Source organism: Gobius niger, assembly GCF_951799975.1.
Source record: "Gobius niger genome assembly, chromosome: 6".
NCBI classification, from domain to species: Eukaryota; Metazoa; Chordata; class Actinopteri; order Gobiiformes; family Gobiidae; genus Gobius; species Gobius niger.
The window spans coordinates 40795523-40811110 of record NC_136857.1 but is presented as its reverse complement, the minus strand read 5'-3'; the positions used below and the strand labels follow the sequence as shown (position 1 = coordinate 40811110).

Here is a 15588-nt window from a genome sequence, read left to right as displayed (position 1 = left end):
CTCTGGTACTTATACACGACACTCTGGTACTTATACACGACACTCTGGTACTTATACACGGCACTCTGGTACTTATACACGACACTCTGGTACTTATACACGACACTCTGGTACTTATACACGGCACTCTTGTACTTATACACGACACTCTGGTACTTATACACGGCACTCTTGTACTTATACACGACACTCTAGTACTTAAACACGACACTCTGGTACTTATACACGGCACTCTGGTACTTATACACGACACTCTGGTACTTATACACGACACTCTGGTACTTATACACGACACTCTGGTACTTATACACGACACTCTGGTACTTTTATATTAGACTCTGGTACTTATACACGACACTCTGGTACTTATACACGACAATCTAGTACTTATACACGACACTCTGAACACAAGGATCAAACAGCAGTACAGGCTACACAGTAAATGTACTTATACTGCATGTACTTCAGTGACTCGGGTTTTGAAGTTTCAAACAGAAAGTGCGTCACAGCAGCGCGAGGACAGAGTGCGTAATCTACAGTAAAAGTACTACACACAAGTCCACAAAGGTACACGGAGTACTCTCACCTGCTCCTCTTTCCTTTACTGCACTTTATGAAGTATTTTCACTCCGAACAGCAGCGGTGCGTGTTTCTCTCCCAAAGGCTGAAACTTTCACTTCCTCTTTCACTTTGACAGGTCACGTGACCCGGAGTGTACTGCAGTACTTGGATACTCTGTCCCTTCAATAAAGACTGAACTAAGATAAACTTCTACGCAGTTCAAAGGTTTGTCCTGTGATCACTTTAAACTAACACTGTTTCAGCCTTAAGCTTTTAATGTGGCAGAAGTTTATATTGTGTCCTTTTATTTCGCACTTTCCACTTCTTTTTTTCCCAATGTGGTTTTACTGTGAAAGTACTTCAGAGTACTGTAAAAGGATTGAAGAAAAAACAAATACATTAGAACTTACTCCAAGCACTAAATACAAATATTTTGGGGGGGAAATACCACATTTCCATAATCTAAACCCATGTTCAAAATACTTTTATTAAATTATATGGCACTTTCTGGACAATGAGAGATGCTTAACATTGCATTATTCATTCACTCCATAGTAGCTGGTGGTAAGCTGCTGTTGTAGCCACAGCTGCCCTGGGGGACGCGAGGCAGCCAGTCTGCGCCACTCTCTACATTTGCTTCCTGGTGTTTCCCAAACGGTCTCTCACCGACCAGGCTCTTCCTGCTGAGCTGTCCAGGTCTGACGGGATCGGGCAGAGCAAAGGGCCGAGTGTTGATAAATACACTTGTACACATGTAGATAAAGTAAAATATAAAGTAATCAGAGGAAACCAGACTCAAACCCTTTCAAACGTTCAGAAAGAGCTCAGTTTAAAGAGTCTTTGAATGAAGTTACGTGTGACCTGCAGCAGAGGGCGCTGCGCTCGCATTTATCCAAACCTTTTACTCAAGTGTTGCGAAACCTTTACATGTTCGCACTTTCCTTTTGATCCCCTTTTTGTCCCACACATTCACATTTCCCTCGTGACGACCTGAGAAACAAACCCTTAGAAAAAGAGAACATACATTGAAACATTAAAAGAAAAACAAACAAACAAACTTTATTTTTTTTTAATTATTATTATCTTCTTACATTAAAAATAAATAAACTGTGTCATGTTTATACTGAAGTTATTCATGGTTTAAAAAAAATAATACAAATAATTAAAGATAAACGTTAATACAATCTCCTTGGCGACGTCAGTAGTGTGAGCGTGGTGCGTGGTGACGTCAGTGGCGGAGTGTAAACATCCAAGATGGCGGCGGAGAGAGCGGCGCTGCAGCGACAGATCCTCCTCCTTCAGAGTGAGTTAAACCTTTAAAAGTCCAATAGTTTTTTACTTTAGACTTTGATTTAGTTTAATTTACGGACAGTGAAGTTTCATCTGCGCGAGAGGCACAAACACACGGACTTAAAGGGCGTTCCTTCTCACTACGGGCTCAGTTTGTTGAATATAAGTGAATAAACTCTTCTTTATCGATGGGCTCTATTGTACATGTTTTACGTGACGTTCGTTCCTGAAACTTTGGCTCAGTGGCTTTAGTTTGTGTCTGAAAGTTTAAACTCTGTATAAATCTCTGGCCCCCGCTTGAACCGAGCCCGTTTCATCCAGCTTTACCCAAATCTAAAAGCTTCTCGACTGCAGAGCAACAGCGTGACGCCTCATTTGAAAGCTAAGACCTGAAAAACTGATCGTAGCTTTTTAGTCGTGTCGTTTGTGTCGCTCTGTTTTTGCTTTTTCATCCTCGTGTCCATCGCTGTTTTTACGCTTTTTTGAAAAAGCTTTTAGATTTGGCTAAAGCCGAACTGTAGTGCATGTGCTCGGTTCAGGCGGGGGTTAAGAGGTGAAGCGCATTCACTCTTGTGAGACTGAAAAGAAGAGTTTGCCACATACCAGCCAATACAGACAACTCTTATTCCCAAAGCATCAGACACAACAAGGCAGAAGTGAAACGTCAAACAGGACTCTTCCCTGAAGTCCTTTTCCCTCAGCAGACAGAGCTTTGAGCTCCAGCACAGCGTCAAAGGGAGAAGTTTATTCATAAAGCACATTTAAAATACAGTTGACAAGTGCTGGACAAGTGTGAGAGCCCCAAATATAAATATATATACACGGTACAAATAAGTAACAACTAGTGGTGGGCCGTTATCGGCATTAACGTGAGACTCTTATCACATATTCTGAATGGCAGAATTCAAACGAGCCATTTTAATCTAGATTAATCTAGATGAAAAGAAGCCAACACTGAATCTCCTCTGTTTCAGATCTGATCGAGCGACACAAGAGTGTTCATGGAGACGCTCCGGTCCCGGCCTCTGAGGACCAGGCCAGGTCCACGAGCAGGTCCACGAGCAGGTCCACAGTCCCGCACACGGCCCGGTCCACAGTCCCGAACGCAGCCCGGTCCACAATCCCGAACGCAGCCCGGTCCACTGTCCCGAACGCAGCCCGGTCCACTGTCCCGAACGCAGCCCGGTCCACAGTCCCGCACACGGCCCGGTCCACAGTCCCGAACGCAGCCCGGTCCACAGTCGGCTCTGTTGCCCCCACGGTTCTCGCTGAGACCAGACCTGCTCCCAGCACAGCTGCAGGTGAGACTTTTCTTTTACTTTTCCACTCGCTCTGATAAAAGCTGGTCCTGATCCTCGTCTTTGTCTCAGGTGTGACCCGGCCTCAGAGACCGGACGGAACCTGGAGGAAAACCTACTCTCTGAAAAACTGCTCTTCAAAAACGCTTTCCACAAACCCCCCCTCCAGCGCTTTACCTTCCCTCAGCTCCAGTGCTTTACCTTCCCTCAGCTCCAGTGCTTTACCTTCCCTCAGCTCCAGTGCTTTACCTTCCCTCAGCTCCAGCGCTTTACCTTCCCTCAGCTCCAGTGCTTTACCTTCCCTCAGCTCCAGTGCTTTACCTTCCCTCAGCTCCAGTGCTTTACCTTCCCTCAGCTCCAGTGCTTTACCTTCTCTCAGCTCCAGCGCTTTACCTTCTCTCAGCTCCAGCGCTCACCCTCTGGGCAGCTCCTCGGCTAAAGCTAACCCTCTGGGCAGCTCCGCAGCTAACGCTCACCCTCTGGGCAGCTCCGTAGCTAACGCTCACCCTCTGGGCAGCTCCGCGGCTAACGCTCACCCTCTGGGCAGCTCCGTAGCTAACGCTCACCCTCTGGGCAGCTCCGCGGCTAACGCTCACCCTCTGGGCAGCTCCGCGGCTAACGCTCACCCTCTGGGCAGCTCCGTAGCTAACGCTCACCCTCTGGGCAGCTCCGCGGCTAACGCTCACCCTCTGGGCAGCTCCGTAGCTAACGCTCACCCTCTGGGCAGCTCCCGATCCATCGTCTCCGCTGCTTCAGTGAAACCCGCCTCTTCCGAAGCGTCTCGATCATCTGCGATTCCAGGGTCACGGCAGAAACGGACGACTGCTGCTGCGGTGAAGAGAGCGCCCCCTGCTGGTCCCGCGCTCACAGAGAAGAGGACAAAGACGGAGAGTCCTGGTTCAGTACGGACTCAGTTCACCTGGGTCCGAGCGGGTGTGGCCTCTGGTGAGTAAACTCTGCCTTTTCTGCCCCCTACTGGTCTGTATCATGTTGTATGTTGTTGTTTACTGAGGGTGATCCTGCACATGCGCTGAGGGGAAAAGGCTTCCAGAATCAACACCTCGTTAATAACTCAAACATCACATCATAAGACTTACTGCTATAAGAACAGGTAATATGGACGATGCTATTGCCAAACACTACAAAGAAGCAAATAACGGTTCACCAGCCTCTTTAAGATTCTTTGGAATCGAAAGGGTTACTGTGTCCACAAGAGGGGGCAATATCCTTCAAAAGCTGTACCAAAGAGAGATGTTTTGGATTCATACTTTGAACACTATGGCCCCCCATGGACTGAATGACGATTTTAGTTTGAAATGTTTTCCTGGTTAAACGTGCACGTTCTGATTGTCCATGTAGAGCACAGTGAGTGGATTGGTTCACCTTTGGGTCCCATGTGCACCTGGTAAACACCGAGGCTATATAAGTCTGAGCAGCCATCCTGTAAACGCCCTGAGGAACACGCTTACTTTTACTCTATGTTGTAACCAAATAAAGAAACATGGGAGTACTTCTGTCTGGATATATGAACTACTGATGTGCTACTTTATATTTTTTCTAATATTTCTAGGAACGCTCATGAAAAATGTGCTAGATTGTAAACTTTTGGATTCACAGGCAGCAGAATTTCTGAACTTTTTTCCCAAAATGTCAGGGGCTCTACAAAAGAAGTGTAATGAGTGATCGTCTTCATATTCTATGTTTTAGTTTATTAGGTTATAAACTTGCTGCAGTAGAAGCAGGATGTTGATCTGATGAAGGGTCTTTGAGTTATAACTTCATGAAGACGGTCCCTCTCGGAAAATCTCTTATTTTTATCTTTAGGGTCAAACTCTGAGGAACTCGTCAGTGAAGGACCTGATGATGTTTTATTTCCTCTTCCTTTTAGATTCTGGGCCAATCAAACGCAGCCGTGTGAGCGAGTCCAGGCCACGCCCCGGGTCTAGACTAAAGCTGAGCCCCAAACCCGGACTGAATAAACCCTCAGCGAGCCCCAAACCCGGACTGAATAAACCCTCAGCGAGCCCCAAACCCGGACTGAATAAACCCTCAGCGAGCCCCAAACCCGGACTGAATAAACCCTCAGTGAGCCCGAAAGGCCGCAGCAGGTTCAGGTGGAGCGCCCCCCAGAGGACGGAGGGCACCGCAGGGTCAGCTGCTGTCGCCATGGAGACGGGAGGCGTGGCCGTGTTTAAGCTCCGCAGTCGAATGAAGATCATCCGCCGGAGCAGGTGAGTCTCAGACTTTAGACCAGATTCTGCAGAGATGAATGTTTCCTCCTGACGTCTTACTTTTTAAATACTGTCTCTTTACCAACGCCGGACATGTATCCAGGAAGTCTTTCCCAACAGTTTTGAACATTTTGGGGAACTTTGGGAAATGTTTGGAACATTTTTTTAAATGTTTTGAATAAAAAAATAAAAAGTTTAAAAAGTAGAAACATTTTGGAAATGTTTCCCATTTTGTCCCATTGTTTTGAATATTTTGGAACATTTTGGTGCCACTAGCATTAGCATACTGTTGCTAGCCCCAGCATTTCAAAACTGAAAATGACCTTTGCAAAGGTAAAAACTAACTCAGCGACTGAATTCTCAGGTTCTTCCTTTCAGCCTTCAGTGTCGGGCCGTAACAGATTCTCTTTAACTCTGGGTGAAAAGCAGAGTCTTTAAAGTTCTTTAGTCTCTGTCAAATGTGGCAAACCATAAACTCCTCTTTTTCCTGTGACCCTCAGTCCTGAAGCCCGGACTCCGTCTGGACCGAAACCCGGACTTAGACCCAGGACTCTGATCTCCAGACACAGACTGAGACGGGTCGGCCCCGGGCTGAGCAGCTGCAAGGTCCCGACCAGACTCCCACCAGAGTCCAAGTCCAGTCCTCAATCCAAAGACCTGGTCTCCGTCTCCAGACACAAACTGAGACGGGTCAGACCAGAGTCCAAGTCCAGTCCTCAGTCCAAAGACCTGGTCTCCGTCTCCAGACACAAACTGAGACGGGTCAGACCAGAGTCCAAGTCCAGTCCTCAATCCAAAGACCTGGTGTCCGTCTCCAGACACAAACTGAGACGGGTCAGACCAGAGTCCAAGTCCAGTCCTCAGTCCAAAGACCTGGTGTCCGTCTCCAGACACAAACTGAGACGGGTCAGACCAGAGTCCAAGTCCAGTCCTCAGTCCAAAGACCTGGTCTCCGTCTCCAGACACAAACTGAGACGGGTCAGACCAGAGTCCAAGTCCAGTCCTCAGTCCAAAGACCTGGTCTCCGTCTCCAGACACAAACTGAGGAGGATCAGTCCCGGACTCTCCAGATCCAGGAGCAGAACCAAAACCAGGACCGGAGCTGGACCAGGTGAGTGCACAGACTTCAGACACTCTACAACCAACTTTACAAAGACTTTACAAACTTTACAAAGACTCGTCCGTCAATGAAGCAAAGATACAGCAGTAACTCGTCTCATCACCTTCCAGTGTTTGTCGTGAATGTCCAGCAGGGGGCGCTGTTTGACTTCAGCCCTCAGGAATGTGCTGTAATGTTCTGTTTGTGTGAGATCAGACTCCAGATCAGGTCTAGGGCTGAGCACCGTTACATTTGTTTTGATACCAGTAATTAAAAGGAATAGGCCACGGTTTTTCCATACTGAGAAATGTTCGTACCTGAGCTTAGACGAGTTCATGTGTACCTGTCTGGTCTTCACGCCGTGGCCTGGGATTTGGAGGTGCTGAACCCCATCCCGGCCACTTCACACTCGGCTGCAAACCGCCCCAGAGCAGCATCGTCTGCAAACAGCAGAGATGAGATCCTGAGGCTCCCAAACCGGACGCCGTCCGGCCCCTCCGGCCCCTCCGGCCCCTCCGGCCCCTGGCTGCGCCGAGAAACTCTGTCCATAAAGGTAATGAACAGAACCGGTGACAAAGGGCAGCCCTGAGGAGACCAACACGCACCGGGAACAGGTCTGACTTACTGCCGGCAATGAACCACGAGGGCCCCGGACCCCATACTCCCGGAGCACCCCCCACAGGGCACCACGAGGGACGCGGACCCCATACTCCCGGAGCACCCCCCACAGGGCACCACGAGGCCCCGGACCCCATACTCCCGGAGCACCCCCCACAGGGCACCACGAGGGACGCGGACCCCATACTCCCGGAGCACCCCCCACAGGGCACCACGAGGGACGCGGACCCCATACTCCCGGAGCACCCCCCACAGGGCACCACGAGGGACGCGGACCCCATACTCCCGGAGCACCCCCCACTTTCTCCAGATCCACAAAACACATGTGGACTGGTTGGGTGAACTCCCACGAACCCTCGAGCACCCGACGGAGGGTATAGAGCTGGTCCAGTGTGCCACGACCAGGACGAAAACCGCATTGTTCCTCCTGGATCCGAGGTTCAACTATCGGCCGGATCCTCCTCTCCAGCACCCTGGAGTAGACCTTACTGGGGAGGCTAAGGAGGGTGATTCCTCTGTAATTGGAACACACCCTCCGATCCCCCTTTTTAAAGAGAGGGACCACCACCCCGGTCTGCCAATCCAGGGGCACTGTCCCCGACCGCCACGCGATGTTGCAGAGACGTGTCAGCCAAGACAGTCCTACAACATCCAGAGACTTAAGGTACTCAGGGCGAATCTCATCCACCCCCGGAGCCACCGAGGAGCTTTCTCACCACCTCGGTGACTTCAGCCCTCACCACACGTTTGGGCCTGCCAGGTCTGACCGGCTTCCTCCCCTGCCAGCGGATCCAGCTCACCACCAGGTGGTGATCAGTTGACAGCTCCGCCCCTCTCTTCACCCGAGTGTCCGAGACACGCGGCCGGAGGTCAGACGACACAACTACAAAGTCGATCATCGACCTCCTGCCTAGGGTGTCCTGGTGCCACGTACAGCACATACAGAACATACAGCATCTGTATGGAAAAACAGTGGCCTGTTCCTTTAACGATACTTGGTTTCCGACACCTATACTAAAATGTTAGAACCAGAAAACAGGACAACGTGGAAGATCTGCACATTTACAATGTCGGATTAATCTGCAACGGCAAGAAATGTGGGAAAAATGTGGAATAATGTGGGGAGACATTGCAAAAATAAGGAAAACACCCATAAAAAAAACAAATGGGAAAAATGGGACAAAAATCACATAGCATGTTTGTTTGGAGGAGGAGGAGGAGGAGGAGGAGGAGGAGGAGGAGGAGCATGTTTGTTTGGAGGAGGAGGAGGAGGAGGAGGAGGAGGAGGAGGAGGAGGAGCATGTTTGTTTGGAGGAGGAGGAGGAGGAGGAGGGGGAGGAAGAGGAAGAGGAGCATGTTTGTTTGGAGGAGGAGGAGGAGGAGGAGGAGGAGGAGGGGGAGGAAGAGGAAGAGGAAGAGGAGCATGTTTGTTTGGAGGAGGAGGAGGAGGGGGAGGGGGGGGAGGAGGAGGAGGAGGAGCATGTTTGTTTGGAGGAGGAGGAGGAGGAGGAGGAGGAGGAGGAGGAGGAGGAGCATGTTTGTTTGGAGGAGGAGGAGGAGGAGGAGGAGGAGGAGGAGGAGGAGGAGGAGCATGTTTGTTTGGAGGAGGAGGAGGAGGAGGAGGAGGAGGAGGTTTGTTTGGAGGAGGAGGAGGAGGAGGAGGTTTGGAGGAGGAGGAGGAGGAGGAGGAGGAAGAGGAAGGGGAGGGGGAGAAAGAGGAAGAGGAGCATGTTTGTTTGGAGGAGGAGGAGGAGAAGGAGGAGGAGGAGGAGGAGGAGGAGGAGGAGGAGGAAGAGGAGCGGGTGCGGTGTGTGATAAGAGCCTAATAAAGCGTTAATGAAGTCAGTAATGAAGCCTCAGCACAAACACATCAGGGGCTGATTACACTGTAAATAACTCACCCTCCCCTCACCCCCAAACACCCTGGCCCCCCCCTCACTCCCCCCCTCCCCCTCACTCACACGCTGACACTGATACCCCCATGACCCCCCTGAAACGCCCCAGTTATTGGACATGGGGTCACTAATGTTTCCTGGCTGTATGCGGGGAACGTGAGGCGCCTCAGCTGCTCGCGGCCGTGCTGCGGTCGTTCCATGGTCGTTCCACGGCGGTTGTGGACCCTAGTGTACGTGTTTGTAATGACGGTGACAGGAGGATCCTCGTCTGAGCAGCTGTAAGGCTCCCGGACACTGTAGTCGTCGTGTGTAATGACATGAGGCTGAAACCAGAGCTTCAGCTGTTTGAGCGCTTCGTTCTGGGCATTCCTGTGTTTGGGTTTCACTGAAGCTGAGAGGAGGGGGGGGGCATATCTGCATTATGTGTGTGTTGTGGGGGAGGGTCATCTGGAGTTTGGGCTGGAGCTGAGATGTTCTGATCAGTTCCACACAAAACTCTGAGGGCTGTGTCTCACTGGAGATGCAACGAAATACATTAACCTCTTAAAGGATCTATATCCTGCTATTTTAGCCATTCCAAAGTTAAGTATAGGCAGGTATATGAATGATTGTACCTCTCATTTTTGTGATAAATGTAAGTGTTTTCTGGAGGTATTTTTCAAACCCGGAAGACACAACACTTCGATTCAGTTAACTCCGCCCCCTCTCTCAGTTAACTCCGCCCCCTCTCTCCGCACATACTTTACCGTAATATAAATAAACAGCAATAAGTGAAGATACTTCACATTGCAGTTGACATCTGCAACACAGCTTCATAAATGGCTAACACACAAGCTAATATGCTAACACACACAAGCTAATATGCTAACACACAAGCTAATATGCTAACACACAAGCTAATATGCTAACACACATGCTAATATGCTAACACACAAGCTAACCCGCGTTTGGACTGACTCACCGCTCTGGTCCATCACTGTTTACATTATGGGACTCGCATTGGTTATAAAAGTTAATCCACTTTGATTGAGGCGAAGGTTCACCAAACATCCATCAGTGACAGTCACAGAAAAACAACCAGAATAAGTTGCAACGAGCTCCATCTTCAGCTGCAGCGCAAACATGACTGATCTGTTCAGACGCTCAGGGATGTGTTTGTTTTGGCCACAGCTGACCTGGAAGTACCTCGGGCACAGCCTTTTTATTTATTTTTTTCTCTTTGTTTCTTTCTTACGACAGAAATAATGAAAAAGCTGTTTTACAAATTAAAATCCGTCCGTAAGAATAGAATTAAGACATTGCATTACAGACGTCGAGCACTTCCGTTCCGCTGTGACGACACAACTGAACACTCAGTCGTTCACCAGGAGAGGGCGGAGCCTCAGAGAGCAGGAGGGCGGAGCCTCAGAGAGCAGGAGGGCGGAGCCTCAGAGAGCAGGAGGGCGGAGCCTCAGAGAGCAGGAGGGCGGAGCCTCAGAGAGCAGGATTCAGGAGGATTACTGAGAGCTGCGTGAATGAAGCCACAAACCACTCTGGGGGTTTTTTTGATAAGGAAATAGCATAAGAACATGGCTAAAAGCTCTAAAAAGTCGATTTTGCAGGATATAGGACCTTTAACTCCGTCTGAACCGAGCACGTTCTCTGCAGGCTTAACCCAAATCTAAAAGCTTCTCAACTGGACAGAGTAACGCCTCATTTGAAAGCTAAGACCTACTGAAGTTATCGTAACTTTTTTGTCACATTGTCGCTGCGTTTTTGTCACGTAGTTGTGTTTTCATCCTTGTTGTCGCTGTTTTTGATGCTTTTCAGGGCTTAGAAAAGCGCAGTTTGTTGACTGAGAATAATCACGAACGAAGATAATCAGGAACCTGACAAGTAACACTTTAGTTATATTTGTTTACAACATCAGGGAACACCTTTTGGGCCAAATGATTAAGTTCTGACTGAAACTGTAAACATTTAGGCAACTATTGGTTTATAGTATCAGATCCTACAGGTGTATCAGTCCCTACAGGTGTATCAGACCCTACAGGTGTATCAGTCCCTACAGGTGTATCAGTCCCTACAGGTGTATCAGTCCCTACAGACCCTACAGGTGTATCAGACCCTACAGGTGTATCAGTCCCTACAGGTGTATCAGTCCCTACAGGTGTATCAGTCCCTACAGACCCTACAGGTGTATCAGACCCTACAGGTGTATCAGTCCCTACAGACCCTACAGGTGTATCAGTCCCTACAGGTGTATCAGACCCTACAGGTGTATCAGTCCCTACAGACCCTACAGGTGTATCAGACCCTACAGGTGTATCAGTCCCTACAGGTGTATCAGTCCCTACAGGTGTATCAGACCCTACAGGTGTATCAGTCCCTACAGGTGTATCAGTCCCTACAGACCCTACAGGTGTATCAGACCCTACAGGTGTATCAGTCCCTACAGGTGTATCAGTCCCTACAGGTGTATCAGACCTACAGGTGTATCAGTCCCTACAGGTGTATCAGTCCCTACAGGTGTATCAGACCCTACAGGTGTATCAGACCCTACAGGTGTATCAGTCCCTACAGGTGTATCAGTCCCTACAGACCCTACAGGTGTATCAGTCCCTACAGGTGTATCAGTCCCTACAGGTGTATCAGTCCCTACAGGTGTATCAGTCCCTACAGGTGTATCAGACCTACAGGTGTATCAGTCCCTACAGGTGTATCAGACCCTACAGGTGTATCAGACCCTACAGGTGTATCAGACCCTACAGGTGTATCAGTCCCTACAGGTGTATCAGTCCCTACAGGTGTATCAGTCCCTACAGGTGTATCAGACCCTACAGGTGTATCAGACCCTACAGGTGTATCAGTCCCTACAGGTGTATCAGACCTACAGGTGTATCAGTCCCTACAGGTGTATCAGACCCTACAGGTGTATCAGACCCTACAGGTGTATCAGACCCTACAGGTGTATCAGTCCCTACAGGTGTATCAGTCCCTACAGGTGTATCAGTCCCTACAGGTGTATCAGACCCTACAGGTGTATCAGACCCTACAGGTGTATCAGACCCTACAGGTGTATCAGTCCCTACAGGTGTATCAGTCCCTACAGGTGTATCAGTCCCTACAGGTGTATCAGTCCCTACAGGTGTATCAGTCCCTACAGGTGTATCAGTCCCTACAGGTGTATCAGTCCCTACAGGTGTATCAGTCCCTACAGGTGTATCAGTCCCTACAGGTGTATCAGTCCCTACAGGTGTATCAGACCCTACAGGTGTATCAGTCCCTACAGGTGTATCAGGCCCTACAGGTGTATCAGACCCTACAGGTGTATCAGTCCCTACAGGTGTATCAGACCCTACAGACCCTACAGGTGTATCAGACCCTACAGGTGTATCAGTCCCTACAGGTGTATCAGACCCTACAGACCCTACAGGTGTATCAGTCCCTACAGGTGTATCAGACCCTACAGGTGTATCAGTCCCTACAGGTGTATCAGACCCTACAGACCCTACAGGTGTATCAGTCCCTACAGGTGTATCAGACCCTACAGACCCTACAGGTGTATCAGACCCTACAGACCCTACAGGTGTATCAGTCCCTACAGGTGTATCAGTCCCTACAGGTGTATCAGACCCTACAGACCCTACAGGTGTATCAGTCCCTACAGGTGTATCAGACCCTACAGGTGTATCAGACCCTACAGGTGTATCAGTCCCTACAGACCCTACAGGTGTATCAGACCCTACAGGTGTATCAGTCCCTACAGGTGTATCAGACCCTACAGGTGTATCAGACCCTACAGGTGTATCAGTCCCTACAGGTGTATCAGACCCTACAGGTGTATCAGTCCCTACAGGTGTATCAGACCCTACAGGTGTATCAGTCCCTACAGGTGTATCAGACCCTACAGGTGTATCAGACCCTACAGGTGTATCAGTCCCTACAGGTGTATCAGACCCTACAGGTGTATCAGACCCTACAGGTGTATCAGACCCTACAGGTGTATCAGACCCTACAGGTGTATCAGTCCCTACAGGTGTATCAGTCCCTACAGGTGTATCAGTCCCTACAGGTGTATCAGTCCCTACAGGTGTATCAGACCCTACAGGTGTATCAGACCCTACAGGTGTATCAGACCCTACAGGTGTATCAGACCCTACAGGTGTATCAGTCCCTACAGGTGTATCAGTCCCTACAGGTGTATCAGACCCTACAGGTGTATCAGACCCTACAGGTGTATCAGTCCCTACAGGTGTATCAGTCCCTACAGGTGTATCAGACCCTACAGGTGTATCAGACCCTACAGACCCTACAGGTGTATCAGTCCCTACAGGTGTATCAGTCCCTACAGGTGTATCAGTCCCTACAGGTGTATCAGACCCTACAGGTGTATCAGTCCCTACAGGTGTATCAGACCCTACAGGTGTATCAGACCCTACAGGTGTATCAGTCCCTACAGGTGTATCAGACCCTACAGGTGTATCAGTCCCTACAGGTGTATCAGTCCCTACAGGTGTATCAGACCCTACAGGTGTATCAGTCCCTACAGGTGTATCAGACCCTACAGGTGTATCAGTCCCTACAGGTGTATCAGACCCTACAGGTGTATCAGTCCCTACAGGTGTATCAGACCCTACAGGTGTATCAGACCCTACAGGTGTATCAGTCCCTACAGGTGTATCAGACCCTACAGGTGTATCAGACCCTACAGGTGTATCAGACCCTACAGGTGTATCAGACCCTACAGGTGTATCAGTCCCTACAGGTGTATCAGTCCCTACAGGTGTATCAGTCCCTACAGGTGTATCAGTCCCTACAGGTGTATCAGACCCTACAGGTGTATCAGACCCTACAGGTGTATCAGACCCTACAGGTGTATCAGACCCTACAGGTGTATCAGTCCCTACAGGTGTATCAGTCCCTACAGGTGTATCAGACCCTACAGGTGTATCAGACCCTACAGGTGTATCAGTCCCTACAGGTGTATCAGTCCCTACAGGTGTATCAGACCCTACAGGTGTATCAGACCCTACAGACCCTACAGGTGTATCAGTCCCTACAGGTGTATCAGTCCCTACAGGTGTATCAGTCCCTACAGGTGTATCAGACCCTACAGGTGTATCAGTCCCTACAGGTGTATCAGACCCTACAGGTGTATCAGACCCTACAGGTGTATCAGTCCCTACAGGTGTATCAGACCCTACAGGTGTATCAGTCCCTACAGGTGTATCAGTCCCTACAGGTGTATCAGTCCCTACAGGTGTATCAGTCCCTACAGGTGTATCAGACCCTACAGGTGTATCAGTCCCTACAGGTGTATCAGACCCTACAGGTGTATCAGACCCTACAGGTGTATCAGACCCTACAGGTGTATCAGACCCTACAGGTGTATCAGTCCCTACAGGTGTATCAGACCCTACAGGTGTATCAGTCCCTACAGGTGTATCAGTCCCTACAGACCCTACAGGTGTATCAGTCCCTACAGGTGTATCAGACCCTACAGGTGTATCAGACCCTACAGGTGTATCAGTCCCTACAGGTGTATCAGACCCTACAGGTGTATCAGTCCCTACAGACCCTACAGGTGTATCAGTCCCTACAGGTGTATCAGACCCTACAGGTGTATCAGACCTTACAGGTGTATCAGACCCTACAGGTGTATCAGACCCTACAGGTGTATCAGTCCCTACAGGTGTATCAGTCCCTACAGGTGTATCAGTCCCTACAGGTGTATCAGACCCTACAGGTGTATCAGACCCTACAGGTGTATCAGTCCCTACAGGTGTATCAGTCCCTACAGGTGTATCAGACCCTACAGGTGTATCAGACCCTACAGGTGTATCAGACCCTACAGGTGTATCAGACCCTACAGGTGTATCAGACCCTACAGGTGTATCAGTCCCTACAGGTGTATCAGACCCTACAGGTGTATCAGTCCCTACAGGTGTATCAGTCCCTACAGACCCTACAGGTGTATCAGACCTTACAGGTGTATCAGACCCTACAGGTGTATCAGACCCTACAGGTGTATCAGTCCCTACAGGTGTATCAGACCCTACAGGTGTATCAGTCCCTACAGACCCTACAGGTGTATCAGTCCCTACAGGTGTATCAGACCCTACAGGTGTATCAGACCTTACAGGTGTATCAGTCCCTACAGACCTTACAGGTGTATCAGTCCCTACAGGTGTATCAGACCCTACAGGTGTATCAGTCCCTACAGGTGTATCAGACCCTACAGGTGTATCAGTCCCTACAGACCCTACAGGTGTATCAGACCCTACAGGTGTATCAGACCCTACAGGTGTATCAGTCCCTACAGGTGTATCAGACCCTACAGGTGTATCAGACCCTACAGGTGTATCAGTCCCTACAGGTGTATCAGACCCTACAGGTGTATCAGACCTTACAGGTGTATCAGACCCTACAGGTGTATCAGACCCTACAGGTGTATCAGTCCCTACAGGTGTATCAGACCCTACAGGTGTATCAGTCCCTACAGACCCTACAGGTGTATCAGACCCTACAGGTGTATCAGACCCTACAGGTGTATCAGACCCTACAGGTGTATCAGTCCCTACAGGTGTATCAGACCCTACAGGTGTATCAGACCC

At 49.5% G+C, this 15588-nt stretch overlaps 1 protein-coding gene across 1 annotated transcript in view; it reads left to right on the top strand.

The window, feature by feature from the left end:
- Positions 1-3972: 3972 nt before the first annotated feature.
- Positions 3973-15588, top strand: part of zc3h3 (zinc finger CCCH-type containing 3) — a gene marked incomplete at its 3' end in the record, with an annotated part of 67719 nt that continues 56103 nt past the window's right edge. Inside the window, exons 1-3 of the mRNA XM_079559072.1 lie at positions 3973-4094; positions 5038-5380; positions 5881-6491. Of these exons, the coding sequence (XP_079415198.1) occupies positions 5316-5380; positions 5881-6491 (676 nt within the window). The 5' untranslated portion in view covers positions 3973-4094; positions 5038-5315. The remainder of the gene's footprint in view (positions 4095-5037; positions 5381-5880; positions 6492-15588) is intronic.